This window comes from Callorhinchus milii, unplaced genomic scaffold (assembly GCF_018977255.1).
Source record: "Callorhinchus milii isolate IMCB2004 unplaced genomic scaffold, IMCB_Cmil_1.0 Scaffold1, whole genome shotgun sequence".
NCBI lineage: Eukaryota > Metazoa > Chordata > Chondrichthyes > Chimaeriformes > Callorhinchidae > Callorhinchus > Callorhinchus milii.
Genome location: NW_024704742.1, coordinates 104455366 through 104478808, shown reverse-complemented (window position 1 = coordinate 104478808; position 23443 = coordinate 104455366). Strand labels below are relative to the sequence as shown.

At 41.0% G+C, this 23443-nt stretch overlaps 2 protein-coding genes across 4 annotated transcripts in view; one reads left to right on the top strand and one right to left on the bottom strand.

Annotated features, from left to right (window-relative positions):
• The window catches only part of LOC103181151 (calcium/calmodulin-dependent protein kinase type IV), a 96046-nt gene extending 91561 nt beyond the window's left edge, over positions 1–4485 (top strand). The window contains exon 11 of the mRNA XM_042333928.1: positions 2737–4485. Within this exon, the coding sequence (XP_042189862.1) occupies positions 2737–3288 (552 nt within the window). The 3' untranslated portion in view covers positions 3289–4485. The remainder of the gene's footprint in view (positions 1–2736) is intronic.
• A 4288-nt stretch (positions 4486–8773) lies between these two features.
• On the bottom strand, positions 8774–22513 carry stard4 (StAR-related lipid transfer (START) domain containing 4). 3 transcript variants are annotated; one of them, XM_007897408.2, is made up of 6 exons: positions 22500–22513; positions 18847–18963; positions 17806–17855; positions 16030–16156; positions 10467–10584; positions 8774–9641 (listed from the first exon to the last, which is right to left on the bottom strand). In XM_007897408.2, the coding sequence occupies exons 2-6, from the start codon at positions 18949–18951 to the stop codon at positions 9409–9411; spliced, it is 633 nt and encodes a 210-aa protein (XP_007895599.1). In that variant the 5' UTR covers positions 18952–18963; positions 22500–22513; the 3' UTR covers positions 8774–9408. The 3 variants fall into 3 exon arrangements, with proteins under 3 accessions (XP_007895599.1, XP_007895598.1, XP_042189875.1); XM_007897407.2 differs by lacking the exon at positions 22500–22513 and adding an exon at positions 22456–22478; XM_042333941.1 differs by lacking the exon at positions 22500–22513 and adding an exon at positions 22378–22401.
• Between the last annotated feature and the right edge of the window lie 930 nt (positions 22514–23443).

The window sequence follows — 23443 nt, the reverse complement described above, 5'->3', positions numbered from 1 at the left end:
GGAAGCCATATCCTTCCTCCCCCATATCCGGTCCCTGACCAGAACCACTTTCCTCCACCTCCGCATCATTGCCCGTCTCCGACAATACCTCACTCCACAAGCTGCCGAAACCCTTATCCATGCCTTTGTCACCTCTCGGCTGGACTGCTCTCACGCCCTCCTCCTCGATCTCCCCTCCTTCAGACTCACAAAATTCAAATCGTTCAAAACTCCGCCGCCCACATTCTCACCTACACTAAACTCTGCACCCCAATTACTCCAGTCCTTGCCAAACTCCACTGGCTCCCTGTCACTGAGCGGATTGATTTCAACATCCTTACTGTAGTGTTTAAATCCCTCCATGCCTTGGCACCCCACTATCTCTCTAACCTCCTCTCCTCATAGCACTACCCACTGCCTCTGCTCTACTGGCTCCGGCGTCCTCCTACAGTCACCTTCCCCCTCCCCCTGGCTCGGCATCAAGCTACGCATTTGTCAAGCGCTCTGAGACGCTGTCCAGTGTGGAGGGCGCTATATAAAAGTTGTTGCAAATTGTTGTTGTTGATCATTATTAAATAATAATCACACAATTTAAAACATAGGATTCTTTCATGTTTCTGGAAGGAAAAAATAAAAATATTGCTTATGTTGCCAGTGGATGTTTCTCAACGGTGGCATCTGGCCCTCGACACCCAAAAGGTTAGACCACCCTGATGTAGGGTAATGACTCAGAGCACTTCACTAAAGTGGGGTTGGGCGCTGAGCCAGAGAGGATTGGAAGGAGGTAGTGACCATAGGTGCGGTCATGTGGGTAGTTTTAAGAGACAGGAAAGAACCACATGGCAAATGCTGAGCATGAGTACACCAGACTGCAGTGAATATATTCAGCTTCACCAAATAAGGTATATAAATCCTGGCTTCTCTGCATGTACTGCCAATCCTCACCAGGCTTGATTGGCTTCCTGTCTCCAACATAATTGTCTTCAAGATCTCACGCTCAGGTATAAATCCCATTACACCCGAGCATCTCCCTATCTCTCAAATTTGCTCATATCCCACTCCTCTGCTTGTCCCCTCAGCTCACCTAACAAAACTCAGCTATGCATCCCTCGCCACCTCTGCACTCCCATCTGTGGCCAACAGTCACTATGTCCCTGACCTCTCTATCTACCTTTAAATCCCACCTTAAAACTTAGCTCATCAACTGTGCCTCTGGTCACCTCTGCCACTATGAAACACTCTGAAATCTTATTCTATGCGAAGTGTTTTGCATGAATGCAAGTTGTTGTTTCTTAAGCAACAGTTGGATGAAAAGAAAAAGTAATCAAGATTCATGTTCAAAGCATCTGACAAAAGACAGGTAGGACAGGAAATCCATCGAGCAGCAAGCTGTCAGATCAGAGGCACATAAAATATTTATATGAGCTTGTCCCAAACATGAAAACTATTTTATAGGTCCAAGCATTATCAAAGGATTTTAGCTCTAGCCAGATCAAAAAAAAATAGGGTAAGAGCAGAAAAATTAAGGAAAAGGTTAGGAGGAAGTTTATCACTTAGAGGGTTGTTAGGATTTTGAATTCATTGCCAAAAGTGGTTATTGAGGCTAGAGCAATGGAATCATTCAAAGGATATTGTATAGACATAAAATAAACTCTCTGGGCCTTGAATTGTCATCAGTCTGAAATCTTTAATGAGTCATTCTGTTCTTTTGGAGGGAGGCAGACCAAAATTTCACATTCTAGAAGTAACTGATACAATGTCAAAATAACTTATTTTTACCTGTAATCAGATGTCTCTGGATGTTTCCAGTACTTGATTTGTTGTGTGGACAACTGCAATGATTAGCTCACACTGAAATATCCATTTTCACTATTTCGAATGGTCCTTCGCAATGTAGACATTTTCCATGTTTCCTGTTCTAATATGTATTTAACTTTCATTTGATATAGTGCTTACTACTTAAAAATGCAGAGATTTCTTTAAAGTGCAGCAACTGTATATTTATATGCCAATAATGCAGTTGATTTCCACGCAGCAATATTCTACAAACATCAATGTTATCTGGGGGTATTGTAGGCCAGCACATTGGGAGAAACTCCCTTAGCCATTTGAATGCAGCCATTGAATCTTTACCTAAACATGCAGGAAGGACTTCAGTTTAATATCTGATCCAAAGGATGGAACCGCTAAAATACAGGACTCTTCCCACCACTGCATTGGAGTGTCTACCAAAAGAGCCAGGTTAACACACTTATTTATTTGTATCAAATTCCATTAAAGTTTGGCCAAGTTCAACCGAATAACCAATGACCTTGCTACCCACAACTTGCATCTCAATAAATCCTCTCCTCCATGTCATTCATAAATAGCAGCAGTCCCACATCTGAGCCCTGTGGAATTACAAACATTAATATTAACCTTCAAATCCCTTTTCATTTATCACCACATTCTAATCTTGATGGACCTAGTTAATGAGTCTATAAACCTTTTAAAGTCTCACTCGTAGGACTTTGTCATGACTTCTAAAAATGGCAATGCCCTCATCTTCTGACTTGATTACTTGCTCAAGAAATTACAATATTGTTATGACATTCTTATTTGTGTGCTCTTTAGAGAATGATACTGTGGTCCAGATTCTGCAACAATTCTTTATCTTTATCTTTCTGCTGTGTCGATTTATGTATCCAGCAAAAACCTAATACTGCTTCAGGATATTCAATATCAATGAAAAAAGATGCAATTTTTTTTCTCTGACAGGCTGCAGTAAAAGCTGTGGTAGCATCATCGCGTCTTGGAAGTACGAGTAGTCATAGCAGTCAGTTAAATGCTAAGCTCGATGAAAATACAAATGCTGTTGGAGAAATAGAGGGGGCCGATCAGGCACAACCGCTGGAGGGTGACACACAGCAACCACTGGAGGGTGACACACAGCAACCACTGGAGGGTGACACACAGCAACCACTGGAGGGTGACACACAGCAACCACTGGAGGGTGACACACAGCAACCACTGGAGGGTGACACACAGCAACCACTAGAGGGTGACACACAGCAACCACTGGGAGGTGAGACACAGCAACCACTGGAGGGCGACACAGAGCAGCCGTCGGAGGGTGACACAGAGCAGCCACCAGGGGATGACACCAATCAGTTGCTAGTGGGCAGTGCAGAGGAGCCAATGGAGGGCAATTCACAACAGGTGATGGAAGACGATGCACAGCAGCCAACAGAGAATAATTCACAGGAGCACAAGAGTTTTGTGGAAGGTTTGGAGCCATCCAAAGGTGATATTCAGGTGACAGACTCATAGGAATTGGAGCAGGTGGAAAACGATCCATTGAAACAGCAAGAAGGATAAGCGTTGTAGTTAATTTTCATAAATATTGTTATGAAGCCTGTTCTTTATTGCGCCAACCCTTTGAAAGGAATGCTATGCGTTAAAGGCCTATGATATGGCTTTGCTTCCATGTGGGTTAATGCTAACTGTTACACTGATGTACAGGCTGATTATAATTCCACTGTCATTTCTGCATGTGAATGCTTCATTAAAACATCAGTGGCCTGAATGCATTACATAATGCTAAAGTTTTTTTAAAAAATGGGCTACCTATTCATATGCTTTCATTAGGATTTTAGTCTGCTAATTTTTTAGTACTTATTGATTTTATATCTAGGTTTGTGTCATCAAATCAATACATTGTTCTTGAAACTAATTATTTTTGTGAATTATTGTTAGGTTTAAATGTTAAGATTTAAAAACTTTTGCTATCATTTTGTGTTGCTGTTTATTCTCCCTAGTTACTTCAGATTGTTTGGGAAGTTTAGGCATTTTAGTGTCTGTCATAAAAGATACAAAATTTAAATACTAAGCAATTCCATTAAGGTATGAAAACAATGCAGCTACATCAGTCATTAACTATCTTGGCAACAGGTTGCAGTAGCTCTGTGATAATAATTGAGAGTTTTTAATATGGTCAAAGTTACTCAACATTTTTAACTATTATTCCAGCAGAAGCCACAGACATTTTATAATGTACACTATTTATTTAGGGGCTTCTGACTCATCAATTGTTCATAATTTTGAAGTGTTTTTGGATGTAAAATATTTCTGATATTTTTCTCTTTGTTCCACGTTGTCAGTCTTTAACATCTGATAAAATTTAACAGATTTAACAGCTGCAATGTATTGACACTGCAAAATGTGTCATAAATGTTCTGCATGGGAAACCCAATAGCACAGCAAGGCTGTCTTCAGATTATATTGTTGTATATGGAACAATCCACTGCACGTTGTGTGGAACGATGCTTTGAAACATCTAAACATTTTTGAAAAATCCTGGCATGCTGACAAGGTACTGATACAATAAAAAAATTTAACTAAATGAAGACTCTGTTTTTGCAACCAAATTCCAATTTCACCAATAATAGTTTTGAACATTTTGAATTGTGATCATGAATTTCAGTGATAATTAAATAAAATATGCACCGAGCATGTCAGAACATGCGTTTTATTATATCGTAGATTAAATGTCAAAAAATGCTTTCAAACCAGTCTTATTGCAATATGACAAAAGGCAAAGTACTGCAGGTGCAGGAAATCTGGTACAAACATGGGAACACGCAGCATGTCAGGCAGCATCCATGGAGAGAGGAAAATGATTTAACGTTACAAGTCTGACGAAAGGTCATAGACCTGAAACGTTAACTCATTTTCCTCTCTCCGTGGATGCTGCCTGACCTGCTGCGTGTTCCCAGCGACTTCTGTGTTTATTGCAATGTGACTGATTTATTTGTGATCCCATGCCTAATTCAAAGCAACTCAAATTTAGAATTCTGTGCGTTGAGACTGCCACAACTGCTGAAACATCATTAGGTACTGCAACAGAGGAAGCAGTTCTGAGGCCACATTATAGTCTTAAACATTTGAGAAAAATCATAAATGCCTACATTTTTCATTAGAAATTAGTTCACAGTTATGTCAAGTGATTTTATTGTTGAGAAAAACAGCTACACATTTTCAATATGTCAAGGATATATTACAAATCCATCATATATTTCCTAGTATAACACTTTTTTTAAACATTTTTTGAAAATCTGATTTTGTCATAACCTTGGGATCCTCATTATTCTCTTTGGTGACAATTATGAAAACAAATATGTGAAATGAACAAGTTACAATATATAAAGGTCACATTTTTACCATTGAGAAATGTTAAGACTAAAACAATAGAAATCTAATATTCCTACTCCTGATTCATATCCAAACAACCTGCTAGAGGGTGCAGCCTCTTTCTGTGCTGTAAGATTCTATGAAATTAGAGCATGTTCATAAACACAAAATGTCTTGGTGATACTTAAATACACAATTACAATTTTGAAAATACTTCAATAGCAAAATACTTTAATAGCAATAAATTGTGCATTCTAATCTGCAAAAGTATGAACCATGCGACAGGTTTAACTGGGGAAGAACAAAGCCAAAATAGCAAGCTGCCAGTACTATATAAATAGATGACTTGCCTCAAAAGTTTTGACTTAACGTTCAGAAAGAGATAAAAATCAATCTTACCATTACTCTAGTTAAAGGTTTTAAGTATGAAATAGACACAATACTTAATACAATAAAATGTTATGACAATAAACCATTTAATACACTCATGGCTAGAACTTTGTTCTTTATATTTGCTTTTTTTCAATAACATCCTTTTAATTTCTCTTCCTACACACTTAAAAAACCAATTCAAACCTGGTTTGAAAAATAAAGCTATTTTTACTAAAAATAAACAATGACAAATTAAAAAAACTATTTCCTTTTGTTGCTTTCCTGCAACCAACAGCATGAGAAAGCTCCAACATGGTCATCACTGAAATATCACATTCTAAAGATGCAGCAGCAGTGGACAAAAGCATTGGTTTCCCTGCAGGACAGTCTCTAATTTAATTCCCTGTTTCCAGACCAACTAGTTGTAAATGTAAAGTGGAAACTCAGTGAAAACAGTATATATGCACAACACAGGAACACTGGGACACACATAATAATTTGCGTGCAGCAGACTGGTATTGTAATTAAGGTAGCAGTGGGCTGCAATTTCAATTCACCCTCATAGGAAATTAAGTGCTGATTTTCTAAATAATGCAGAACCTAAGATGTGAATAGTTAAAGCAGATACTACTTTACAGTTACTTTTTAAAATTAAAAAAATTGGAAACTCTTATTGGAACAAGCAGATCTACTAACATAAAATCAGCATTTTCAGATAACTTGAGACTGAAAATAATGCTCAGCTCTACCCCTAACACTGCACTGGGTGTTAGCCTGGCTCAGCTTGTAGCACTCTCGCCTCTGAAAAGATTGAATGCTTAAGCCCTGCATTGGTACTTTAAACTTATATAATCTACGCCGACACTGTAATGCAGTGCTGGGGAAGCACTGTCCTGTTGAAGGCAGTGTCCTTTGGGAAAAACTAGGATTACACTGCATTAGGGGTTAAATCAACAACCAGTGCTAGTAAATCAATATTTCTCTTAAGAAGCCATCCATTCCTAATCCTTGCTCACTAATACCCTTCCTTTGAATATGATTGACCAAATCTTCTTTGAATACTCCAATCAAAGTTGCTCTCAGCTGCTCCTGGCCAACCTTTTTTGGACAAGCATAACGTTTCCATGAAACTTTCCTGCTATTTGATAACGGAGTCCATGCACATGTAGAGATAACAATCGATCTTCACCATGTAATCTCAGTACCTGAACTTTAGCATCAGGACACTAATAACTCAACACGCAATAACTCAGTACCTGCACTTTAGCATCATTATGAAGTGTAAAAGAAAGTGGAAAACAGAAAAGTAGAAAACAGATTAATAAATAATTAGTAATAAGTAGATCATTATGATGGGAGAAAGAAAAGGTTTAACCTCTTCATGAAAAGCTGATGTGTGCCTTGGGAAAAGTGTAAGTTGCATTTTTTTTGCAGCAAGACAAACTTTGCTTTAATTAACTTTTATTTCTACAAAAATATAGTTCATTGCAACTCCAAATATAAACTAATGCTGATTATCCACATGTACCTGAATCTTGGTATCAGGACACTATCTTCCACACATAATCTCTTAACCTGAACTTTAACCACTCTCAACAGCTGAACCACAACATCAGAATGTTTATGTGTTTGCAGTTACAGTATAACTATACAGTGCTTCCACAGAATATACTTAAGGCGTTTTTGTGGCGGAAGGAGAAAGTTCAAAACTAATAAACTCGAATTCAAAGTGGTACATTCACTTTCTAGCAGTTACAGAAGAGTATTGCCTTTAACACCACTGTACAACTAAATACTCAAGCACTGTAAAAGCACAAGCAATGTAGAAGCAAATACATAACGTATTCATGATAAAGATGCAACAGAATATAAATGAAAACATTTGTCTTTGAGCTAAGATTGCTATGCAAGCTGATTCAACAACAACTTGCATTTAGATAGCGCCCTTTCTCGCCAGAAGGCGTCTTGGAGCGCTTAACAGGTGGAGCCTGATGCCGAGCTAGGGGAAGGGGGAAAAGGAAGGTCTTCGAGCGCAACCTGAAAATGGGGAGAGAGTGGACTAGGCAAAGGGGTTGAGGGAGAGAATTCCATAGCTTTGGGGTGGGGGGGCCGCCAATGGTGGGGCGGAGTGTCCGGGGGACAAGGAGGTAACCGGAGCCAGTCGAGCAGAGGCAGCGGGCAGTAATGTAGGGAGAGAGGTTGGAAAGATAGGGGTGGGAGGAGGTGCCAGAGTGTGAAGGGATTTAAATATAGAGAGAGGATCTTGAAATCGATCCATTCTGTGCCAGGGAGCCAATCGAGTTTGGCAAGGACTGAAGTAATGGAGGTGCAGAGTTTAGTGCAGGTGAGAATGCGGGCGGCGGAGTTTTAAATTATTGAATTTTGTGAATAGTGGAGCAGGGGAGACCAGCAAGGAGGGCATTTGAGTAATTGAAGCTATAGGTGACAGAGGCATGGACGAGGGTTTTGACAGCTTTTGCAGTGAGGTACAGACGGAGCTGGGCAATGTGGAGTAAGTGGAGGAAAGTGATCCTGGCTGGGACTGTATATTCAAACTAAACAATTTAATACTGGACTGCATGAACAAGCTGAAAAGAATAAACTACACTCAGTTAAGAACAAAAGTAGTGAGAATACAATACCTCTTGTCCATTAATTCCCGAAGCCCAAATTCACTATTTTCAATAAATATTTCAGAATATTATTAATAAGATTTTGACCAATAGAGTGATTTGCCATATGTGAAGCTGTTGCACACAAATTCACAGACAAGACATCAAAGTGTACCATTTGGTCAAGAAATTTAGTTGATGCACTGAAAGTTTATCAAAACTTATTTTAATAACAAAATCAAGAACCAGTCACTGCATTCTGCAATGCAATCAAACTGGTAAGAGGAAGTTTATAATAATAATAATCCTTGCATTTGATATTGCGCCTTATCACATCTTCGAGATGTCTCAAAGCGCTTCAAAGAATATACTGTAAAGTGAATTGTCTATATTTTGTGGGCAAAATACGGCAGCCAATTGCACACAGCAGTGTCCCACAAATAGTCATGGATTGGAGTCCTGTAGCTCAGTGGTTAGAGCACTCGCCTCGCAAGCGAGAAGACCTGGTTTGATTTCCTGGGCAGGGTGAAACGTTTGGCAAGTTTCCTTATTCCACACACCTTTATTACCTAGCAGTAAGTAGGAACCCGGTTGTTAGTCGATTGGCGGATCACTTTTTTTAAGAGCGAAAAATCCCTTCAAAAAATGTTTTAAAAAATGATTTGGTCACTTAATCCATGACTATTTGTGTTCCTAGTTTTGAATTAGGAAATTAATTTCTATCAGGCATAGATAGACTCCTTCCAGGGAATCCAAAAATTGCTTCAGCAAAATCAATCTTGATTTTGGTGATCCAGAGTAGTCAGATCATTGAACAACTTACTATCAACACTGATAAACCCCAACCCAAAATAATCAATACATACTAATACATTGCATGCCATGATTCAACCAAAACAGTCTATTACCATCGTAGATAACCTCTGGTAACCTTTCCGCCTGCCCAATATAATAATGAAGTTGGAGCAGTTCTAGGGTCATGATGAGCTAATAAAGTCCTCTTACCCTAAAACTGAGGATCAACACATGGAATTAAACAAGGCACTCAAAACATCAGATCTAAAATTAATTGGATGCAAAGTGATTACTATTGACTTCAGACAGAAATATACAGATCCAGAACTGATACAATTTTAAAAATTGCTTCTTTACACTGGCAGGTATTATTGCACATCTATATTAACCAGATATTTGGTAGTAAGAAAGAACAGGAAAATTAAAAATCAAGATAGTCCATAGCTACTATATTTAAAAAAAAACAAGTGGTTGGTACATCTTAGATCTTGGCTTTCAAACCACTCCTGAGCTCTTTATAGAAGTTGACTAATGAATTTGCCATGGCAGAGTCTACTACTGACTGTGGCAGCATTCCACGGAGATCAGACTGAATGAAACCAGTCAGGATACTACGTTCAGGGTTGCTCTTCAAGGGAATGCAAAACCATCCACATGGATGGTTAAATCCACGAACAAAATTGGATTGTTTTTCCTCAGACTCAACACTGATTCCTAGAAAAATAAGGGAACAAAATTGAACCTTTAATATAACTGCAAACTTTAAAGCACCAAAGCCCAAAATTAAACAAAATGTTCTGCCAAATTAAATGATTACACACACACATGATACTGTTGTTTTCACTAAATGACTATCCTCCGGGGGCAGGGGGCGGGGCAGATACCCATCTGACAAAAACTTTAGTGCTAAGGTGACTCTCTGTGTCAGTTTTGGTAGTCTGGTTCCTGAGCACTCCAAGGCACTGCTGATGGCGTTCTCTCTCACTGATAAGACTGGAGTGGAAGAATTCTTCTCACTCAGTTCCCATTAACCCTGCAAGCCAAAGACAAGATGGTAGAACAAGCAGCAGAAAGCTTGCTAAACAGTATTCCCAATGGCAAGCTACATGGTTTTAGCTTGGTAAATACCAGCAGCATCCCAACGCACACGCTTGGATCCATAAGTCTTGGCTCTCAACAACTTGTGCTTAATACTCTTTTAAATTAGGTAAACAGGGATTGCTCCTTCAAGGAGAGAGTGCACATTCCATTCCAGACAGAGAAATTTCCATGGGAAGGTGGCATTCTCTCAGTCAGCTTTGGATACTCTTAAGCATGGCAACAGACTTATATATGCCAGATACCCATCTGACAAAAACTTCACTAAATCAAAATAAAGTAAAAGGGCATTCGTTACAATCAGTTGTATGCCACTAGTTAGCACTCACAACTCCCTACATATCCAGTTACCAATTTCAGTTTGTGATCATAGGGATTCCGAGCAGCTAATTCTCCATGGGAGGGAAAGGAAACATTTTAAACTCAGTTACAAATACTCACCACAAGACAGCAGTCCATCCTTATAATCAGTGGTATAGGAGAAGTCGATGAACTCTCGTGGAGAAATGATATTCCAGAGCTGTCCAGCCGTCGTGTAATGCATCATACAGCAACCTTGCTGTGTAAACAATCAGAGTTTGGTATATAATTATTACCCATATAATAATCCGTGCAATTGATATAGCGCCTTATTTTTATTTTTTTCATGTAGGAGCAGGAATAGGCCATTTGGCCCTTCTAGCGTGCCCCACCATTCAATCATGGCTGATCTTCTAATCTAACTCCAGCTAATAACATAACCCCGTCTTATCCCCATATCCCTTAATCCCTTTTGCAATAAGAAATCTATCTATCTCAGTCTTGAATATGTTCAAGGACTGAGCATCAACAGCCCTTTGGGGTAGTGAGTTCCATACATTCACCACCCTTTGAGTGAAGAAGTTCTTCCTCAACTCAGTGCGAAAGGGCTGGGCTCTGATTTTAAGGTTGTGACCCCTGGTTTTAGTTTCTCCAACCAGGGGAAACAATCTCACACTATCTACTCTATCATGCCCTTTGATGATCTTATAGGTTTCTATAAGATCCCCTCTAATTCTTCTATATTCCAGAGAATATAGGCCCAAATTGGTCAGCCTATCCTCGTAACTCATCCCCTTCATCCCTGGTACTAACCTAGTAAATCTACGCTGCACCCCCTCCAAGGCAAGTCGTCCTTCCTTAAATGAGGAGACCAAAACTGCACACAGTATTCCAGGTGTGGTCTCACCAGGGCCCTATACAGTTGCAGCAAGACTTCCCTACTCTTATACTCTAATCCTTTCATAATGAATGCTAACATACCGTTCGCCTTCCTAATTGCTGCTGCCCCTGCAGACTAACCTTCTGTGATTGGTGTACAAGGACACCCAAGTCCCTCTGGACGCTAACACATTCTAATCTCTCCTCTTCTAAAAAATAACCCGCTCTACTATTTTTGCTACCGAGGTGGATGACTTTGCACTTCCCTACATTATACTTCATCTGCCACCCAATCACCTAACCTATCTATGTCTCGCTGTATTTTTTTTAATGTTATCCTCTGTGTTGGCACTTCCTCCTAGTTTTGTCATCTGCAAATTTAGATATATTAACTTCAATGTCCTCATCTAGATCGTTGATGTAGATGGTAAATAGCTGAGGCCCAAGGACTGATCCTTGTGGCACTCCACTAGTCACATCCCGCCAATCTGAAAAGGACCCGTTTATCCCTACTCTTTGTTTCTTACCCATTAACCATTCCCCAATCTACGTTAATATGCTCCCCCCAATTCCATGGGCCCTTATCTTTTTGACTAACCTTTTATGCGGCACCTTATCGAATGCTTTCTGGAAGTCCAAATAGACCACATCCACTGATTCACCCTTATCTAGTTTACTGGAAATGTCCTCAAAAAACTTTATGAGATTTGTCAAACATGACTTCCCTTTTGTAAAGCCATGTTGACTTGGCCAATTATATTGTGCTCCTCTAAATACTGCACTACCACATCCTTAATCAACAATTCTAATTTTTTTCCTATCACTGATGTGAGACTAACTGGCCTATAGTTCCCCATCTTTTCCTTTCCACCTTTTTTAAATAGTGGTGTGACATTTGCGATCTTCCAATCCATGGGGACTGTTCCAGAATCCAAGGAATTTTGGAAGATCAGACATAAGGCCTCCACTATCTCATAAGCTACCTCTTTTAAAACCCTGGGATGCAAGCCATCCGGACCAGGGGATTTGTCACTTTTTAGTGCTAACAGTTTCCCTAGCACCAATTCTCTACTAATGAAAATTTCCCTAAGTTGCTCCCTGTCCTTATCCCTTTGGTGCATCTCTATTGTTGGCAGACTTGTTGTGTCTTCTAGGGTGAAGACAGATGCAAAGTACCCATTTAGGGACTCTGCCATGTCCTTATCCCCCATTACAACTTCTCCCGTCTCTGACTGAAGTGGACCTACATTTACCCTCACTAGCCTATTCCTCTTAATATATTTGTAAAAACTTTTACAATCAGACTTAATGTTCCTAGCTACCTTACCCTCATACTCCTTTTTCTCACTCTTAATGAGGCTTTTAGTTTTATTTTGCTGGTTTCTAAAACTCTCCCAATCTTCAGATTTGCCGCTTTTCTTGGCAGTTTTATAAGCCTTTTCTTTTAATTTGATGCTTTCCCTAACTGCTAACTGCTCTAGTTAGCCACGGATGAATTGCTTTCCCTGTGGTACTCTTACTCCGCAAGGGAATATGCGACCGCTGAGAATTTTGCACTACATCCTTAAATATTTGCCACTGTTGGTCTACATTTTTATCTCTTAATCTTATTCTCCAGTCTATTTTACCTAAATCTTTCCTCATACCTACAAAATTAGCCCTATTTAAATTCAGAATACTTGCCTCGGATTTAACTATATCCCTTTCTAACTTAATGCAGAATTCATTCATATTGTGATCACTCTGCCCTTCAGGATTTTTAATACCTACACTGCCAACTAGCCCTATTTTGTTACACAAAACAAGTCTAGGATAGCCTGTCTCCTAGTTGGTTCCTCAGCATGCTGCTCTAGAAAGTTATCTCTCATACACTCAATGAACTCTTCTTCTGAACTACTTTTGCCGATTTGGTTTTCCCAATCTATGTGGAGATTGAAATCACCCACTATTATCGCTTTACCTTTCCTACATGCTCCACTGATTTCTTGATTGATACCCTGTGCTATATTGTGATCGCTGTTTGGGGGTCTATAAACCACTCCCATTAATATTTTCTGCCCTTTATTATTTTTTATTTCCACCCATATTGTCTCGACCTCCTGGTCATCGGATTTCAGATCCTTCCTCTCCACTGCTTTTATTTTATCCCTAATTAACAGGGCTACCCCCACCTCTTTTCCCACAGTGCCTATCTTTCCTGTAAACTGAGAACCCTGGAATATTTAACTCCCACCCTAGATCTCCTTGTAACCATGTTTCAGTGATGGCTACTAGATCGTACCCATATGTGTCTATCTGTGCTTTTAATTCATCAGTTTTATTCCGAATGCTTCGCGCATTCAGATATAACATTTTTAATTTCCTACCATTTCCTCTACTCTGATTCCTTATCTACTTTGCCAAGCTTCTTACCCCTAGTTAACATATTCCTATTATCTAGCATGCTATTCTGCACTGTCATCTTTACGTTTTCTAATGCTTATGGTTTCTCTTACCTATATATTCCCCCCCTTTACTAGTTTAAATTCCTATTTATTTCCCTGTTAATTCGTTTAGCTAGGACATTTGTCCCAGCACGATTTAAATGCAGCCCTTTTCTCCAAAAGAGCTCTCGTTTCCCCCAATATTCGTGCCAGTGGCCCATAAAAAGAAACCCCTGAGTTCCGCACCACTCTTTTAGCCATGCGTTCAAGCCCTTAATTTGTTTGTTCCTGTACCAATTGTCATATGGTACAGGCAGTAGTCCCGATATTACCACCTTCGATGATCTCAACTTCAATTTGGATCCCAGCTCTTCAAATTCCCTTCTCAAGGTATCTTGACCTACTCTACCGATGTCATTGGTACCTATGTGAAGTACCACCAACGGATCCTTGCCCTCATATTTTAAATTGTCCTCTAACTCTGCCGAGACATCCTGCACCCCGACCCCAGGGAGGTAACAAAGCCTTCTGGTCTTCTGATTGGTGTTGCAGATGATTGTGTCTGTCTGCCTAATAGTCTCATCCCCAATGACAACAACCATCCGCTCTTTTGCCCCAGTGTTTCCTTCCACCTCACCGGCTTCCTTGTCGATACAAGTTCCAAGGATCTCATATCTGTTGTTCATGGTTAATGCCAGATTTATTACCACTCTTTCCGTTGTACCCCTGACCTCTTGACTGTCCATTGACCTATCCTGATCATAATCAATATTGAGTGTATATTCCCTCAGGGGAGTGACTGTCTCCAGAATGTAGCTATCCAGGAAGCACTCACTGTCTTGGATACCCCGCAGTGTCTGCACCTCAGATTCCAGCTCAGCCACTTATCGCACCTTCAAAACATCTCAAAGCACTTCATAGAATATACTGTAAAATTAATTGACTATATTTTGTGAGTGAAAGGCTACATAGCAATGTCCCACAAACAGTCGTGGATTGAGAAACCAAATTATTATATAAAAGTAACTAAATATAAAAGTATATAAGAATCTGCCTTGTTTGAGTGATCTGTGGTTAACATGGAATTTTACATGAAATTGTAAAATTCACTTTCATTGCTTTCTTTTGTCCTCAACTGCAGGGACTTTTCTTCCTTAGCTTCTTCAGTTCTTTTGCTTCTCTCTATTCCTTCATAGCTCTCCCTCTCCATAAAACCCTTATCCTTTGATCTCCCACTCTTTTTCTATAAGAGTTTCCAATTGCTGCTGCAGATTTCACCATTGCTCTCTGGGCCCCTCAGATCACTGAAGTGCTGCTCCTCTATTCCAACTGAGGGATGAGCTCAGAGACAACCAATTACTCAACATGTTTATAGTGAGTCACAAAACAGCAGTATTTCACATATATATGTATATATAGTATTACGTGTTTCACTTCTATATAGTGTAATGGGCCTCTCGTGTTTGTCAGCCTCTAATCCTCCGTATTAACCTGGAGAAGTGGATGGGGGAAGGTTGTCCATAAAACTGTTGATCCAGTGCTACGTTCTGGCTCAAGGAAGAAAGATCCTGATACAGGATATAAAGAATCCCGAGCTGAAGACTGGCCAAGTGAATTTGGGAAGAACACGGTTGAGCACCCCCAGGTATGGTACAGGGCACCGGGTGCCTACACTCCTCCAAGAGACTGTTAGAGATAGTCTGGTTGGTCTAGCTGTTCAGGCTGTTGAGATTTTCCTGCTGTGTTAATAATCTGTGATGCTTGAATCATGACTGCCTCTAAGTTTCACTAGCTTGGGTGGTCTGTGTTACAGTACATCATTATAGAAATAGAATTGTGAACTATTAAGGTCTTTGGATGAGACATTAAACCCAGGTCTGGTCTGCCTGTTCAGGTGGACGTTAAAAGATCCTGTAACACTTTTCGAAAAGAGAAGGGAGTTTCTCCTGGTATCCTGACCAACAATCCACCAAATAAAATTGATCACTCATTTCATGGCTGTTTGTGGCGCATTGCTGTGCTGCCATGTTTGACTACAAAAAATAATAATTTAGTCACTCAATTCACAATTGTTTGTGGGACACTGCTGCGAACAATTGTCTTCCGCATTTCGCCCACAAAATATAGAGTCAATTCATTTTACAGTATATTCTATGAAGCGCTTTGACATGTCTCGAAAACGTGATAAAGAACTATATCAAATGCAAGGATTATTATTACAAATACACAGTCAATCCATTTCACAGTAATTCCTGTAAAGTGCTTTGAGACGACCTTCCAACATAATAAGGCACTATAGCAAATGTAAGGATTATTATTATTATCAAATGATATACATTTTGCCTATATGCACAACACAGATAATGTACACAACAAATTGTTCATTTATAGAACCACCTTACCTGTTGGAATTCCTCAACAATGTCCAAAGTGGTCATTAAACTATCCCATTGTAACCGGTGTGGGCCAGGACGAATGTAATCCACTATCCTGTTTGGAGTTTCCTTCACAATCCCTTGAGTTTTATATCTGAGAATTGTAAAACATATTGAAAACATATGTCGTCATGCTCTTTCTACATAAACAAGGTTGTTTTTTTCCGATACAGAAATACTGGTACTCAGTTCCTATGAGATCAGCTCTACCCTAGTCTTCTGGGAACTTGTTAAAGATCCTCATTTGGCATTTGCAATAACAGAGTCTGATATCATTTTCAATACATCTTATTCTGAAGTATTACAAATTATTTTATTTAACTAATCTCATCAGATGGCCCAACTGTTCCAAAATTCTCGCTTTGATTTTTCTGAAGTCCTATAAACACATTATGTTAACTCCTGGTCTGTATGAATCAACAACAACTTGCATTTATATAGCACTTTCCACGCTGGGCAGCAGCACAGACAGTTTAATCCATAGAAAAATCTACCATTTGTCTAGATTGTATGCTGAATTTCCTGATTACTTTTCATAATGTGGAGTCCTGTAGCTCAGTGGTTAGAGCACTCGCTTTGCAAGCGAGAGACCTGAGTTCAATTCCAGGCAGAGGGCGAAACCTTGGGCAAGTTTCCTTACTCCACACGCCTCATAATAATCCCTCCAAAACCAAAAACAATAATAAAAATTGGTCATTTTCAATCTACGACTGTTTGTGGGACATTGCTGTGCGCAATTGGCTGCCGCGTTCGCCCACAAATATACAGTCAATTCACTTTACAGTGTGTTCTGTGAAGCGCTTTGGGACGTCCTCCCGACGTGAAAAGCGCTATATCAAATGCAAGGATTATTATTATTATTATTATAATAACTATTCTTGTATTGCAACCTCAAGCGAAAAGATATTTGCTTAAACTTAATTTAGTTCCAACAATCATAAATAGTTTCAATTAACTTTTTTTTTTACAGAGCAAGTTAACAATCTTCATGATTTTAAACACAGGAATGTACAGAACCCTAAAAGACCTTCGCGATTTGCCTGGCCTGTCCCAAAGATTGAAACAAATAAATAGTGCTTCACTATTCTATTTCTCATAAACCTCAATTCTCTGTAGAGCTATCCAATTCCTTCTCACATTTGTTGACACAATCTAGTTTCACCAACTCCCTGGATTGTCTTTTCCACATATTCATCTCCATCAAGGAAACTAATCAAATCTGTTCATCCTCCTTTATCTGAGCTTGAATCAGTGTATCCCTGCTCTAGACTTATTGACCATGGTAAACATATACTTAGTATTACATTGATTTATGCCCTTTAGGACATAGTCCTTTGGTCATCACCCAAAATGAGTAACTAAAAACTGTGGTTGAGGAATGACAATTGGTTGGTATTCTGAAAGATATCAATCGGGCTGAACAGGCTTTTTTCTAATGACAGTTAGATTCCCTTTAAAGAAAAACATACCAGGATTAATGAGAAGGATGAGTGTTTTTGACAGAAATGCTAGTGAAATGGCTAGATAGTGCTTTACTGATAAACTGAAGTGAATCTTACTTTGATAAAAATAAGTTTTATGTTGAATCTTATATTAAATGCCCAATACATTGAACCGTTCTCTGTATCACATTTACAATGAATTCTGCTGCAACAATGTTCTTTGTGAGCACTTACAGAATTGACTGGTTAACAAGTCAGATTACAAATTGTAATAAAATTAAGTGTTCCATATAATACTTACAGAAATCCACCAAATTCTTCAGAAGGTTTTCTCCAAACAGTGACATCCACCTAAAAGGCAAGAAACAAAATATTTTCAATATAAAATGAACAAAATTCATTTGTTCATACAGTAGCATATTATTAAAGTTTCACCAAAAGATAGTTTTTCTGATTTTCACTAGAAGTTGCCAACCTAAATTAATTAAATCTGTATTCGCACAATAACACAATTTGAAAATCTAATTGCAATAAGCTGTGGGTTTGCCAGTTTATTCTAGGATGAAGATTCAGTAAGTAGTGCAACAGGTGTTGTCTAAGTATAAAACAAAATTATAATTTTTCAGTATAATTCTTCATCCATCATATTTTTTAAGTAGTCAAAATAAACTTAAACCCTCACTTTAAGTAGCTCAAAGCATGCATTTGAGGTTGAATAAGAATGTTGCAACCCCCATTTCATAAGTGATGCAAATAGCAAGGGCAGCTTCTTACTCATAGACTCATAAATGCTGATGGTACTGTACTTGCAAATGAGGTATAACATCAGGTCTATATTTATCCCATGCAAACTCATAGGAACATAGGAACAGGAGTAGTCCATGCAGCCCCTCGAGCCCATTACGCCATTCTATAAGACCATGGCTGATCTGTACCTCAACTCCAATTATCCGCCCTTGCCCCATATCCCTTGATACGCTTACCTAACAAATATCTATCCACCTCAGTCTTGAAAATTTTAATTGATCCAGGACCCATTCAATGCTGCAACCGGAAGATGGCATATTCTGAAAGGATGAGATCAAATGAGCCAAAAGGTTTTCTTCATTAATACTGCTCATGAGCTTTTGATTCAGCTATTTAATGTACAAGAGTAGTCTTGCAATGCTTCTTATTTCAGCAGTGGTGAATAATTAAATACTTCACTACCATTAGAAGCTGAAGGCCGTTTAAGAATGAATATACTACCACTACTACTGGGATTAATCAAGAATGACAATAAAAACAATCGCTGATACATAAAGATTCATATGAGATCTGATAATGTATAAGGGGCACTTACAGTTTTCTTTCCAATTCTCCATTCATCCTCCCCGATGTTGTAGTACTTAATAAGAGTACTTTCAAGTTCTGAAGCCAGAATTTGTGTATCAGGTAAATGTTCCATATTGAGTTTAAACTGCAACAATAGAAAACAGAGCAGATGTTTACTCCCTCCTCACTGTTTTAGGCTGAATTCATGAGATTAGCAAAATACGTTTTATCAACCAAAATACTTGTGAATTGATCTAGCATTACACACAGAGAAGTTCAGAGATGTTAAACATCCCAGAATGGTACTAGGTGATCAGCACCAGGAGAAAAGCACAAATAAAATATTGGGTGGGAGGGAAGTAGCGGGATTGCTCTGGGAGTACACTTCATGGGCTTCTTGTGCATCATATTTATGTTGTAACTATGTTGTTTTTAAAAGTCTAAATAAGGCCATAAATTTTTAATTTTATCTAACTGTTAAAATAATTCAGAGTTGATTACCATTTGAATAATGATGTTACATCTCATTGCTTATATTCTTTGGAAATAAGAATTGTGTCAAACAATTGAAAGGTGGAAAAAGTTTTTTAAAAAAGTGGAAAAAGAATAAACAGGTCAATTAGTCCAACCTCAGCTGTTAATAATCTGGAGTTTATAAACCAGAATGGAATTTGTGAACATATAAAAAGGCAAGTCCAAAAATAAATCTAAAATAAGGAAAAAGAGACCCGTGTTTGATTCCCAGCAGGGCGAACCTTTGGGCAAGTTTCCTTACTCCACCTGCCTCTGTTTACCTAGCAGTAAGTAGGAACCCGGTTGTTAGTCAATTGGCAGATCGCTTTACGGAGGTAATAATTCCTTCAAAAAAAAAATAGTCAATTTGTCAATCAATCCATGACACTGCTGTGCTCAATTAATTGCTGCATTTCGGTCTTGTTCCCCCCTACCTCTCCGACCTCCTAACCCCCTACCACCCTGTTCGTTCCCTCCGCTTAGTGGGATCCGGCCTGCTTCACATCTCCGCCTTACTTGACCACCATCAGCAGGCGGGCCTTCCGCCACTCTGCACCCACTCTCTGGAACTCCATCCCGCAATCCCTCCGCCTTACCCCCTCTCTTGCCACCTTCAAGACCCACCTCAAGACCCTCCTCTTCGACCATGCTTTTGATCTCCCTGCCTCCCCTCCTGACCTCCACCCTCCCCCACCCCAACCCTCAGCTCGGGTCCGTAACTCTGTTTGTTCAGCGCCTTGGGACGTGAAAGGTGCTATACAAATGTAACTATTTTGTTGTTGTTGCTACCATGCAGATCCCAGGATTTTGGTGCCTTTCCATTTGGGAATACCTGCTTAACTCAGTTTGTACAGCAGATGGACAAAAAGTCTTAAGGGTGATCTCTATAATAATAATAATCCTTGCATTTGATATAGCGCTTTTCACTTCTTCTCGACATCTCAAAGCGCTTCACAGAATAGACTGCAAAGTGCAAAGTGCACCTCAGGCGCTGACACCATCAGCATCCAAGGCTGCACTCTCCACCTCTCAAAGCCAGTCAGGAACCTCGGCGTTTTGTTCGACCCTGAGCTGTCCTTTCTCCCTCACATCCGCACCACAACTGGCACCGCCTTCCATCACCTCCGGAACATCGCCAGACTACGGCACTACCTCACCCCTCACGCTGCTGAAACCCTGGTTCACGCCTTTATCACCTCAAGGCTGGACTATGGGAACTCTCTCCTCGTCGGCCTTCCCGCCACCTCCCTCCACACTGCAGGTCATTCAGAACTCTGCAGCTCGTGTACTGTCCCGCACCAGGCTTCGGGACCACATCACTCCCACCCTCGCTCACCTCCACTGGCTCCCCATCCCCCAGAGGATTGATTTCAAGATCCTCATCCTCACCTACAAGGCCATTCACGGCCATGCTCCCTCCTACCTCTCCGACCTACTATCCCCCTATCTACCTGCCCGTACCCTCCGTTCCTCTGGCTCCGGTCTGCTCCACGTCCCCCGCCCCAACCGCCCTACCATCGGTGGTCGGGCCTTCAGCCTCTCAGCCCCGAGGCTCTGGAACTCCATCCCCCAGTGCCTTCGCCGCCTCCTCCCTTTCCTCCTTCAAGGCCGGTCTCAAAACCTTTCTCTTTGACCGAGCCTTCAGCTCCCCTCTCGACTCTCTTCCCCTCCTCGCTCCCTCCCTTCCCTCCCCTCACCCTGACCATTTCCCCCCTCCTCGCTCCCTCCCTTCCCTCCCCTCACCCTGACCATTTCCCCCTCCTCGCTCCCTCCCTTCCCTCCCCTCACCCTGACCATTTCTCCCCTGCTCGGGTCATGACCCAACTGTGCAGCGCCTTGGGACGTCCTCCTGACGTGAAAGGCGCTTTATAAATGGAATCTTGTTGTTGTTGTTGTTGAATTGACCATATATTTGTGGGCGAAACGCGGCAGCCAATTGCGCACAGCAGTGTCCCACAAACAGTCGTGGATTAAAAATGCCAATTTATTATTGTTTTGTTTTTTTGGAGGGATTATTATTAGGCGTGTGGAATAAGGAAACTTGCCCAAGGTTTCGCCCTGCCGGGAATTGAACCCAGGTGACTCGCTTGCAAGGCGAGTGCTCTAACCACTGAGAGACAGGACTCCATGTGGCCATAGCATGCTGCTTTTAGGGGAAAAAAATCTTCAAAGGGAGAAGGGTGTTCCCCCGTGGGGTCAAATGTTGATTGGATTCTCTCAATGTCCGAGTGGGCAAAATCTCAGACGTTGTGATAACCCTTCACGATAACAATTATTGTCATGACATACTACATTTTTCATCCCAAGGAGTGCTCTACATAAAGTGGCAACAAAGTGATTAGATGCCTAGGCTATGACTGAAAACAGTCACCCACAAAAAGGGATGAACTGATCGACTACCAGTTATTCTATTATAATAATCCTTGTATTTGATATAGTGCCTTATCACAACATTGAAACATCTCAAAGCGATTCACAATATATTCCATAAAATGTTGCCACTGTGCATTTTGCAGATCAAAATACAGTTAATAATAATAATCCTTACATTTAATATAGCACCTGATCACATCGTTGAGACATGTCAAAATGCTTCACATAATATACTCTAAAGTGGGCGAAACGTTGCGGACAAAATACACAGAAGATGAAAGGTTGAGGTAGTGTTAACAGGAAGACCTAAATAGGTCAGACAGGTGTGGAAGGAGGGGAAACATTTACTGAAGCTGAGCAAATTGAAGTTTACCACAACTGACAGAGACCAAACAGTCTATGCAACTAAACCACCCCCGAGTGCTCAGAAACATCAACCCACCTGTCGAGCACGAGGAGAGCAAAAGGTGGTTTAGAGTCGGTCAGTGTCTGTCGGTTGGCGAGGAGCAGAGGGAGAAAAGTGGCTGAGAACCACAACCTCATCCAACAAGTACCTCACTCAGTGCAGTGACTGAACCGCACAGAGCCAATGATTTACGAGGACAGGGCTCTCCTGTGCCGCTGGTCCCGGTCTTCCCACTGGTGCCGGTTACTCTCTCTCAGTGCAGGTTACCGGGTGCCGGTCTCTCTCTCTCTCTCTGGCAGTGCAGGTTACCGGGTGCCGGTCTCTCTCTCTGGCAGTGCAGGTTACCGGGTGCCGGTCTCTCTCTCTCTCTCTCTGGCAGTGCAGGTTACCGGGTGCCGGTCTCTCTCTCTCTGGCAGTGCAGGTTACCGGGTACCGGTCTCGCGCTATGTCCGTTACTCAGAATCTTTCCGCAAACATTTGAGTTGGCAGCTCGTGCGCGGGTGACGTCACTTGACCGACAGGCAGTCTGGGGCGGCACTCTGCCAATGACAGGTCACTGAACCAATCGAGCGCGGTGGAGGCGGGGCTTGGCGATCAGGCGATTGTGTGACAAGGCGGGGCTGGTGCTTCGTGCCATCTGACGTACGAGGACGTGGGCGGGATTAGGACCAGTGGTGAGGTCACGTGATCTTTGATTGACTGACCCTCCTGCGTGTGTCACAAGATTGGTTCTTGGGCCATCAGATCTCAACCCTCCAGTACAGCAACAACTTACTTTTATACAGCGCTCTCCACGCCGGGCGGCAGCTCAGAGCGCTTGACAATGGTGGAGCCCGAGGCCGAGTCTGGGGGAGGGGGAAGGTGACCGTAGGTGCGGTCAAAAAGGAAGGTCTTCAGGCACGACCTGAAGATGGGGAAGGAGGGGGCGAGGCGAAGGGGTTGAGGGAGGGAGTTCCAAAGTTTTGGGGTGTAGTGGCTGAACGCCCGGCTGCCGATGGTAGAGCAAAGGATTCGGGGGACGAGGAGGAGGCCGGACCCGGTAGAGCGGAGGCAGCGAGTAAAAAATAATAATCCTTGCATTTGATATAGCGCTTTTCACATCTTCGAGACGTCCCAAAGTGCTTCACAGAACACACTGTAAAGTGAATTGACTGTATATTTGTGGGCGAACGCGGCAGCCAATTGCGCACAGCAATATCCCACAAACAGTCATGGATTGAAAATGACCAATTTATTATTGTTTTGGGTTTTGGAGGGATTATTATTAGGTGTGTGGAGTAAGGAAACTTGCCCAAGGTTTCGCCCTCTGCCTGGAATTGAACTCAGGTCTCT